We start from the raw sequence: 11,549 nt of genomic DNA on the forward strand, positions 1-11,549 counted from the left end.
GACCAAAGAAGTTAGGGAAACTCTAGGTATGAACAGAGTTAAACAGGTGTCTTTAATATAAGACATTTCTGACTTGTCAATATGCTAATATGCATTGTACAGCTCAGAGAGGTGGCATTTTGGCAATAACTTGACCAGCTCCCCACTTTTCTAAAACCACACTCTGTAAACTCCTCGTTCCAGTGTTGAGTCACAGCTCGGTTCACAATAAAAATCGAAATTTCCAGGTCTAAAAGTATTGCTCCATCCTCTCCCCTAGATTGTAACCTCTACAACCTGGATCTAACATCCATCTTGTTGGTAAGCTTCATCCACCATGCTCTCAACAGTGCCTGACACACTAGAGGCTAACAGTTGTCGAATGAAAAAAGGACGGGGTGGGGTGTGGTGGCTCAAGCCTGGTAATCCCAGCACTTTGGGAGGCTGAGGCAGGAAGATTGCCTGAGCCCAAAAGTTCGAGGCCAGCCTGGGCAACATGGAAAACCTCACCTCTACAAAAATTGGCTGGGTGTGGTAGTACGTGCCTGTAGTCTCAGCTACTTGGGGGGCTGAGTTGGGAGGAATGCTTAAGCCTGGGAAGTTGAGGCTCCAGTGAGCCATGATTATACCACTGTACTCAAGCCCAGATGACAGAGTAAGACCCTGTCTCTAAAAAATAACAACAATAAAAACTGATGAGTCAATGTGTCTTTCTAACAAGTTCCAAAAATACAAGCATTTTCACTAAGTGGTTCTCAGATATTTGTATGCATCAGAATCATTTGCAGAATTAAAAATACGCTTTCCTGTGCCCAGCCTCCCCGAGTTTCTGTTGTGGACAAAGAAATGCACATTTCCAGCCCTTCAGGTGAAGCTATCATAGTTGATCACACTCTGATAATCACTGTCCTGACAAAAAGGATCACTAAGACTATTTTTGAGCAGCAAAATTTCTTAGATCTCTTAGCACATAGGAAGAAAGACGCAAGTTTGTTCTGTTGGAAGACAAAATTTAAAAATATAGGTAAAAATTGTAAGACTGTGGTTGAACAGCAAGATGAAGAGTCTTCAACAAGGTCATGACTTGCTGGATGTAATGACTTTCTCATCCCTGTGCTAGTCAGAGGGAGGCTGGATACAGCACAAAGGACAGACATGGCAGATCACGATGAGATTAGGTTAATCTGTACCTCTGAGGTTCTGGGACAAAGGCTGCAAATCCCAGTACCTTCACAGATTATAAGGCCACCTGGTATAGAAGACAGGGGTGACCTTTTCTAGGTTGCATGTATAAAAGCATTCAAAAATTTTAAAATAATCATCTCTAAACATAACAGTAGGCAGTATTTACTCCGGGAAGTGTGCAATCCTGTTTCATGAATTATTCCAAGTAAGTAACAACCACCTCAACTCTGGAATAAAGTGAGACCTGTGAGTTGGCAGGGGAGGTGGGTGCATTTTAAGAAATTATTACAAATATTTTAAACAGGTTAATTCTGAATTATTAAGACAAATTCTCTGCTAGGAAAATTTTAGCTGGAGTATGTATGCATGCATGTCTACTTATATGTATGTGTGTACATATGTATTCACTATTATAACCATTCTACCATTTTTCACTTTCTTTGTGGACTTCTCTAGCAGTCAAGATAATGGTAGATTCCTATTAGTACTTTGTCAAATCATTTAAAGGTGACATTGCTTTCCTAATATACACTGCATGCACACGAGAAAATTGCTACCACATCCAAAAGGATCCTAAGGCCAGTGGTCTGGCCCCACTCAGAGAAACACTGATATATAAACTTCAGGTGAAAAAGTTTCATCTCCCAGTCTCATTCATCTTTTCTCAGTCTCTGTATTAACAGAAGAAGAGTGGCTGTCTCTCCTGGCATGTTAACTCGATGAGTCTCTCCAACAAGCTTGTTAAAGGCTTGTTCCTTTTCTGAACTCTTGAATCTACTATTCTGAATCCATTACTATAGTTGCTAATTAACTCTAGAGGAGTTATGAACCCCTGATTAGCCAAAGAAGCTGAGCAATGTCTATAAGAAAATGTAAACAAAAAAAAATGCATTCAATTTCATTAACCATCAGAACAATGTAAACTACACCCATAATGTGGTACTACTTCACACCTATCAATCAGAACAGCTAAAGTGGAAAAATAGGCAATATCAAGTGTTCAGGAGGATTTGGAGCAACTGGAACTCTCATACACTGGTGATGTGAGTTTAAATTAGCACAACCACTTTGAAAAGCTGCTTGTCAGTGCTCATTAAAGCTGAACATACACAGGTTGAGCACCTCAACCCAAAAATTTGAAATCTGAAATGCTCCAAAATCTGAAACTTTTGAGTACTGATATGACACTCAAAGAAAATGCTTATTGGAGCATTTCAGATTTGTGCATTAGAGATGCTCAACCAGAATATATTCTGCAAATATTCCAAAATCCTCCCCAAATTGAAAATCCACAACACTTCTGGTCCCAAACATTTCAAATATGGAATACTCAATTTATACATACTCTGTGCCTCAACGACTTTATTCTTAGGCATGTGTCCAAAAGAATGTGTCCATAAGTTCATCAAAATGCATATACAGGAATGTTCAGTCATACCAGCCCCAAACTATTGGTACGGGTATAAATTAGTTCAACCATTATGGAAAGCACTATGGCAATTTTTTGAAGAGCTAAAAGCAGAACTACCATTTGACCCAGCAATCCCATTACTAGGTATGGGAGGAACATAAACCATTCTAACATAAAGACACATGCATGTGAATGTTTATTGCTGCACTATTCACAATAGCAAAGACATGGAATCAACCTAAATGCCCATCAGTGACGGATTGGATGAAGAAAATGTGGTACACAGACACCACGGAATACTATGCAGCCATAAAAATAAACGAGATCAGGTCTTTTGCAGGAACACAGATGGAGAGGAAGGCTATTATCATTAGCAAACTAATGCAGGAACAGAAATTCAAATCGCACGTTCTCACTTGTAAGTGGGAGCTAAATGATGAGAAGTCATGGACACAAAGAAGGGAACAACAGACACTGTGGTCTACTTGGGGGTGGAGGGTGGTAGAAGAGAGAGGAACAGAAAAGATAACCATTGGGTACTGGGCTTAATATCTGGGTGATGAAATAATCTGTACAACAAACCCCTGTGACATGAGTTCACCTATGTAACAAAACCTTCACTTATACCCCTGAACCTAAAAGTTAAAAAAAAAAAAAAGGATAAAAGCATTGTGAAATCCTCATAAAGAAAAATTTATGATTCTACCCATGTAAAATTTTGATAATATTAATCTATTACCATGAGATTATTAATATGAGACAATTGATCAGATTTCTCATCACTCACAGAGTGGAGTCCTGAGAGTGTTAAACATGAGGAGGCTAAGTTTTGCTGAAAATAGAACAGCTATAGGGCAATTATTCCTGCCAGGAACTGCTATAGCACTTTCCACATAAGAAATCATTGAATCCCCACTGCCCTGTGATGTAAACTCTTGTTATTCCCATCTTAGAAATAAAGAAACTAAGGCATAGTTAACTCTACTTAACACAGAGTTAAATAATTAGTCCAGGGTCCTATGAGTAAATGCTGGTGTGAGAATTAGAACCTGGGCAGACTGCTTTTAACTACTGGTATGTGGAATGAGATAGTTTAAGCCAGTATGGTGGGTTGTGTAAACTCCTCCTTTAGGATACTGGAAATAGACAGAAGAAAGAGAAATACAGAGGGGATGCTAAATAAAGACCAGGAGATATGCCACAACAAAACAAACAAACAAACAGAAAATCAAGATATAGTCATGTGTGCATACACAGGGGCACGTAACCATGTAATAATATGTAGGTCATTGGTGAGCCACGTTCATCATTTTAAATAGACCAAAGAAAGAATACCATGATTGTGGTTGTAAAGAGAGGTTTTAGCTACATTTCAGGCCAAAATAGGGGTAAAAAATTAAAAAAGTAACTGAAAGTTTCAACTAATGAAGAACATGGGGGTCCTCATTCACCCGCACCCAAGCCACATCTTGCTTTGTGCCATGATGTACCATGTACATTACTAACTACATTCTCATCTGGGTTTTCTCACATTTTCCTTCTTCTGGCCATGCCAGAGCATAATTGCCGTGTGTCTCAACACACACCAACTCTTCTGTCAATTCAGGACACTTCTCAATCACAACACAGAATGAAATCAACCCAGAACACCATTTACCACCTCGTATATTTGATTGAATCCTGAGAAGAGTATCATTTACAATGATATTCTTGGCCTGGTGCTCAGCAGATGAGGATTACATAGGCAGGAAATAACGCTTGTCCCAAATGCTTTTAAAAGGTTCTGCTTCCCTGGATGCCACATTGAATCCTGCCAGCCCAGGAACACAGCACACCACATTCTAAAAGGATGTCTTATGTGAGCAGGACACCAGCAACAGATTAGTTCAAAGAAAACAAAGGGCCTCCCTTCAGCAAAGTGAAGGTTGATCTTACCAGGGCTGCTGAATGCAATTTTGCTTTGAAATACAGTTTTCCCATTTCAAAGCCATGTAGACGCATGCAGCTTGTTAGATTTATAGAATGCCTGGTCTCCCAGGACATTACAAAGCGAATGGCATCCATCAAGTTAATTTCCTTGGGGATCATCTCAAACATGGAGAATGAAAAGTCCCAGACCATTAAACATCAAAAGAATGTTCTAAATGGTAATTAAAGTTCTATTATATTTTCTTTTTCTGGGAGCAGATTAGATTAATTCAATTGAGAATATTAGAAGTATCAAGGCTGACAGTGTGAATGTGTGGACTTGGCTCGAAGAGCACTTATACTGCAGACATCTGTTCACTCAAGTTACACAAAACACGAAAGAGGGAGCTCAACTCAGACTGGGGTGAACTTACCAAGCCAGCACACGTAGACACAGCGACAGAGGAGGAGCTGTCATTTCTGATAAATCCCTGATAGAAGCATTGCTGCACCTCGGGTTTCTGAGTCTCTGAAGCACCATCTTTTCCAAGTACCTGGACAATAAAGTGACTGCTCAAAATCGCCGAGGGCTTAAGTTCTAAGTGCAGTTCCTGTCCAAATGCTGAAAATCGGTAGTGCAGGGAGCTTCTGGCATTCTGCGCCGATCGCTTTTTCCTGCCGTTGTGCAAAATGTCGTGTGAAATATATGACCCGGCTGAGTCTACTTCTACTGGCGTGACAAAGACATAATCTGCAATGGGAAAAGTTTAGCTGTCAGCACCCAGAGCCCACAATTCCAAATGGTCACTTTCCAGCAGGCTGGCAAAGAGCAACACAAAACTCAAAGATATCTTTGTTCCTGTTGCCTTGCACCTAGATCAACTATAATTCAGAGCAGCACAGGAAGCAGAAGATCTGTCTCTACAATTAACTCTGCCACAGTCATTTCTACAGGTGCTCGAAAGCCAATCACGATTTTCATGAATTTCGTGGATGTCCGTGGAAAAATGTAACGCCTCTCGTCTGGAGAGAGATTTAGAATGTTCTTTTGATGTTTAATGGTCTGGATCTTTTAATATATTGGCCACAGAGTCATGTATATAAAATTTAATTTTTTGGAAGATAAAGTTAATGAATATAAAACTACAAAATCAGGAATTTTCTTCAAGGAGGTTAATTTATCTGTGCTTAAACTGAATCGGGAGCATTTTGGCAGAGGCAGAGTTTACACTTCAAGTCCTGACTCACAGTGTGGGGTAGCTTCAGATGATATTTCAGATCATTAACAAGCAAGAGCATTTTCATATTTCCAATATTATTTGTGAAAAGAAAACTCTGGCACTTGTATCACTCTTAGCATTTTTACTGTGAGCTTTCACAGGGATGATCCCATTTAATTGTAAGCATAAAATACAGCACATGCACAAAAATGCCTCAAAATTCTCGAACCCTCCTATATAGTCTGATGTATAAAATTCCTCAGGCATGTTGGTGGGGGAGTGGCTTATCAGGGGACACCTGGAAAGGCATGTTTAAAAATACATTCACCATTGCTCCCTAGAGCAGCACTCATTGCTAAATGTTCCAAAGAGGAGGAGCTAAAATCCAATTTGCTATTTGAAAAGCAAAGCCAGCACAGTGTTTCCTTTCACCAAACATTGAAGCTGAAAAGCATCATCCCACAAAATGATTTGGAATATGCCCTCTGCACATTAAAAACACTCCACATTTCCACTTCCGAGACACAGAATGGGAAACTACTTTGGAAAGTGTTTAGAAAGATGTTGAATAACGATGAGGTATGTTTGAGTCACTTGGGTCCCCGGTTACTGGAGGAGGAAAAGGAAGAATTTCCCTTTCCCCTAAACAGTCAACAACTTTCCCCCTCCTCCAAAACAAACAAACAAACAAAGGAAAAGTGGAGCCCTGGTAGCTACCAAGGATCAATGAGTGATGGCCTAATTAGCTTCACATAAAAAAAAAAAAAAAATTCTCCCCAATAGACAATAATTTTCTTCTGTTTATGAACCATCTGTGACTCTTATTCCTTGGGCAGCTTTCATTTTTATATTCTTTATGTCCTCCCACTCCCATTTTTCTTGACTTCGTCCTTTAACTAAAAATGCTATAAAATTGACACACATATTTTAAAATAATGGGGGGGGGGAGTTTTTCCCTTCTCTTAACCTTGAAAATCTGAGCCAGACATACAATATTTTTCTTCTCTTAAAAATCTGATATATTGCTTTAAAGCGCTGTGGCTCTTGATTATGTGCAAGTCCTTAGAGAAAGTCTACCTCCTCCTCCTGTCAAACTAAAACTTAACTATGAAAATGCTTCCTGACATATGCAGAAGTTTGTTTCTCACCGTCTTGTCCCAAATTATATGAAACTCTGCCTGCTCTTACTTGGAAGGCTCTGCAGGCACGTTATCCAGCCAGCCTTCTATGGAATCAGCCATCAAGGTCCCTCAGACACCTGCTACCAGCTTGTTTCCAAGGGGAGAATAACAGGCTATTGGTTACATTCAGTCCTTCATAGAAGAAGGGCAGTCAGTGTCCCCTGTAAAGAGTGATCTCTGACTGATCACTTCAGGAGCTGAGTAAGCGTAAGGCCTTTACAAAGTGGTGGCTGGGTCGGACATGGCCTCCAGCCATCTGATCCTGATATAAGAATGAGAGGTGGTTTTAGAAACTGCAGCCTCTCTGTGGGACAAAAGGTGAATCCCTTCTGCATAACTCCATCCTGCCCCACTCCCCATCATGACCTCTTTACCCTGACAAGAAAAGGAGATAACCTTGCAAAACTAAAATTTACAGAATTCTAAAGAACCCAGGTTGAACAGTAAGGTTTTGCTAGACGCGTTGCGTCAGGAATCAGCTGTTCTCCTGTAGCTGATGGGAAACAATCAAAACAAGGATTTCCCTCTGCGCGCCACTGGGAAGTTAATAAATGACAGAAGTGAGGGATGTTCTAGGAAGTTTGTGGCTGCGCGACGTCAGAAAAGATAAAGAACTCAGAGACCTCCAGTCACCTGCTTTCCTCTCTCTAAAAGCAGCCTTAGGCATCCGTGAAACAAGGGAAGCAAAAAGGAAAGAAAAAAGAAGAGATAGAAAAGGAACAAAAGTGGAGAGAAAAATAAGGAAAGATGGAGAGAGGAAAGAGGCTCACATTCTTTCATCTCCCACTAAGAATTAGCTTCCCCCACCAAGAGTTAGGAGAGGGAGGAAATAAGTAATTCCTTAGTTAATGTCCACCTCCCTTAGAATTTCTCACTGCAGTTAAGTTTTTTTTTTTTTTTTTTTTTTTTTTCTTAACAAGCCACCTGTGAAGGAGAGAGAGTATTTTCTTTTATGTGACTTGCAGCTTGGGGCATTGATTCTTTTGATAAGTTCAGTCCTTGCCAACCTTCCCCTCTCTCCAAATAGGAACCAATCCAAGACAGCGTACACCTGCCAGGTTAGGGGGTGCACTTTTCCATCTTTTCTGTTTTTGGGGGAAGGAAGGGACAAAGTGCTGGGAAAGGCCCTTCTTGGGGGTGGGGGGCAAATACGAACCATCATTTAATCCGCTGGCGCCGCTGCTGCTGTCACTGGCTAAGGCCGCGGCGACCGACGCACAGCAGAGGCAGCACAGCTGGAGCGCCTGCAAAAGAAAAGGTGACATCGCGCGTGAGGGGCGCGGTTGGGCTGGCGTCGGGCGCCCTCTGCCACCCGCTCTCGGAGCTCCGCTCGGCGGCACCTGCCTTAGCCACGCGCCCCAGTCCCGCCGGGCCCCTCGGCGGGCCCGAACCCGCGGCCGGGAGGGCGCACGCGAGCAGGAGGGCGCACTCCATGGTCAGGTGCGGGCGCGGCGGCTGCGGGTGGCCAGACGCTGCAGGCGGAGCGCACGGGCGGCGAGCATTCTCTCCGCGGCCCCGGAGCTCGGCGCCCCAGGTGCGGCTCCAGGTGAGAGCCGCCGCCGTTCACATCGCAGCGGAGGCGCGCTGGGACCTCCCCTCCTCCGGCTGCCTGCGCGCCCTCCCTTCTCCCGCCGCGGGCCTGCCGAGCTGCCCTTTGCGGCACCCCAGGGGGTGAGGGGTGCTCCCTGGGCCGGGACTGGAGCGCAAACGGCTGAAAGACTCTGTCGGTGCCTGCCCGCCCGTCTGTGAGTCTGTCTGTGTCGGTGTGAGCGTCTGAGGCTACGGGAAAGCAGCGCCAGCTGGCTCCCCCAGCGCGCCGGAGCCGAGCGCCCGCCTCTCCACCGCGCGGTGATTGGCGACCAGCGGCTCCCGGGCTCGTCCGAGCCCCCGGGCTGGTGCAAGGGCGTGGGATTCCCGGCTCCAACTCCGAGGGAGGGGGCGAAGGGGGCGGGGAGGCTGGATGGGAGTGATGGGGAGGGAGGGACCGACAGCCGTGAGAAGGAGGGGAGCGCCCAGGGTCAGGCTTGGAAAACGTAATTTAAGCGCACTGGGGAGATGAGTTCAGAAGAGGAAAGGCTCAGGTGAGTGGCACGACTTCTTCGCTGTCTGTGCAGACTTCTCATTTTCAACTCTTCTGGCAAAGAGTCAAGATAGCGTCCTCCACACCTCCTAAGTGCTGGGAGCTATCCCCTGCTGTATCGCATTTGCCTCAAGCCCTACCCTTTTCAGGTGGGAATTAGTAATTCCTTGATAAAGATGAGGAAGAAGAGGCTCAGATGCGCACAAGATAACCTAGCTTCACAGAGTCAGCAAATCTTAGGCAGCCCGGAGGACCAGAACAATGAGCCTGTCACTGTCTACAGCATGTAAAAACTCATGGCACGCGGGGGCCTCCCTCTTCTCCCGGGTCTCTCCCTCTCTTCTCACGGTGACCGTGCTTCCCACTCTTCGAGATTGAATCTTGGCCCCAGATACCCAAACCCACAGAAATCAGTTATAACAAACAGTGCACGACATCACCAGGAATGTGCATCCAGTTTGCTGTGTGCCTGTTCATTTACTCAAGACATTTATTGGATCCTTTGATCCCTGTTTGCAGAGGTGAACAAAATACATTCTCACGGGCCAGTGGAAACGAATCTGATTGGATAGCTCGACAACAGTAATAGAAGCAAAATGAATACAAATACTAAAAGGAAAAGAATAGTCTCCTAAATTAGATGGCAGCAGAATCTAATTTAGATGTCTACACACACACACACACACACACACACACACACACACACACACACACACACACGTGCAAGGCATCTCTTAGGCGCTGACACTTAAATAAGGCCAGAGAGTGGATCGGTTTTACGAGGGAAGAGGGGAGTAGGATCTTGCATGTTAGGTCAGGGGGCACAGCAGAAATGAAGGTCTCGAGGTAGTTAAGTGATTGCCACGTGAAAACTGTTACAGGCCAGAGGAAAAAGCAAACACAGCAGTTGCTGGGTCAGCTGGACCTTGTAAGCTGGGGCGAAGCACGTTGGAAGTCATTAGATTTAAATGAATGGGGGTTTGTGTATGTGTAGGAGGCAACATCACCTCCAATAAAAAAATAATGCGAATCATTTTTTGAGCAAGGGTAGGGATTGGACGCGCTGAGGCAGGGCCAGAAACAAACTAGGCAACTGTTGCTGCCATGAAGGGGCACAATGACAGTGTCTTGCTGGGACCAGGGTAGTGGCAGTGGAGGTAGATGTGTTACTCTGCTCAATCCTGTGGGTACTGAAATAGTTAACATGAGGTCCATGTCAAGCCTCGATTAAGTGATAGCTCCATACACATAGTCGGTTTTATTGAACACGACCGGGAAGAGGTAAACCCCGGCTGCAGAGGCAGAGAAGGTGATATGTCTGCCTAAGGAACATGAGGCAAGTCCTCACAGAACATCAGGGCTAAACAAATCACTTGGGTTTCCCTACTTCATCTGTTTAAGCTCTGTGGCCCCTGTTTTATAATCTGTAAAATAGGAATCAGCATGCTACATCAAAAGGATAGCCTAAGGGGTAAGTGAATGTATTTTTCGAAGCACATTATAAGTGGACTTTAAGAAGTGATGATGGTGTATTTCTGTGATTTCATCCATCCTATGTCAAACTTGAATGTATGTCAAAATCACCTGTAATGCTAGCTTAAAAATGCAGATTTCCAGGCCACGAAGCGCTGTGATTCTGACTCCATGGATTTGGTGTACGGCCCAAGCGTGCATTTGCAGTAAGCACTTTTGGGAGATTCAGACACAAGTGACTTAAGTGCTTTATGTGATTCCGTGAAGAACTGGACACCATAGGAAACTGGACGTCGAAGATGTGCAGTAAAACACTGCTGGAGGTCACGTCACCAAACAACAGGCTGAATAAAACAACAGGCTGAATAAAATCCCAGGAGACTGGGATCAACAGCACTGTCAGCAACATCATCAGGTGAATACGGAAGGAAACTGGAGGGTAAAGGGCTTGTCCACACTCAGCTAAAAATAACCATGGCCCTGATTTGTGTCTCTCCATTAAGATACATTTGCATGAAATTATCCATATTTCTCTGGTCCTCCTCTTTTAGGGTTAATAATATAGGTTACTCGCCATGGTCAGGGTTGAAGTCGGAGAACCACCCTTAACTATGCTCTATGCTCAATTGTGGAGTTTCTCAACCTCAGTAGTACTGAGATTTAGGCTGGATAATCATTTGTGGTAGGGGTTATCGTCCTGTGCATTATAAACATAGGATGTTTAGCAGCATCTCTGGCTTCTCTCCACTAAATGCCAGTAGCAGCCCCCAAAATGCAACAAAATGTTGTGAGGTTTCCAAATGTTTCCTGGTGGGTAAAATTCCCCTAGGCGAGAACCTGGATAAATAGTACAGATTCCCAGTCCTATTCTGTGACATTTTTTGTTGAGTGCCCATTTTGTTGAGAGACTAGAGGGCTCCTCTTGAACTTAATGTAAGTGGTGTGTAACTGATTTTATAGCTGTTCTTCCATACCCTAGTCAATCTTGCTCTCCATAGATTCAAGTCCTCCATGATTGGGTACAGAAACCAAGACTCATTTCTTACATAGTTCTAGATCTAGAAGATCAAAACTTGCAGTTCCATTCATTTGTAGATGTCCAGTCTCTTTTT

General features: G+C 43.8%; 1 protein-coding gene across 1 annotated transcript in view; it reads right to left on the reverse strand.

The window, feature by feature from the left end:
* ADAMTS18 (ADAM metallopeptidase with thrombospondin type 1 motif 18) overlaps positions 1-8,225 on the reverse strand; it is a 150,390-nt gene extending 142,165 nt beyond the window's left edge. Inside the window, exons 1-2 of the mRNA XM_050773234.1 lie at positions 8,041-8,225; positions 4,918-5,234 (exon numbers count right to left, since the gene is read on the reverse strand). Of these exons, the coding sequence (XP_050629191.1) occupies positions 4,918-5,234; positions 8,041-8,149 (426 nt within the window). The 5' untranslated portion in view covers positions 8,150-8,225. The remainder of the gene's footprint in view (positions 1-4,917; positions 5,235-8,040) is intronic.
* Between the last annotated feature and the right edge of the window lie 3,324 nt (positions 8,226-11,549).

Source organism: Macaca thibetana, chromosome 20 (assembly GCF_024542745.1).
Source record: "Macaca thibetana thibetana isolate TM-01 chromosome 20, ASM2454274v1, whole genome shotgun sequence".
NCBI classification, from domain to species: Eukaryota; Metazoa; Chordata; class Mammalia; order Primates; family Cercopithecidae; genus Macaca; species Macaca thibetana.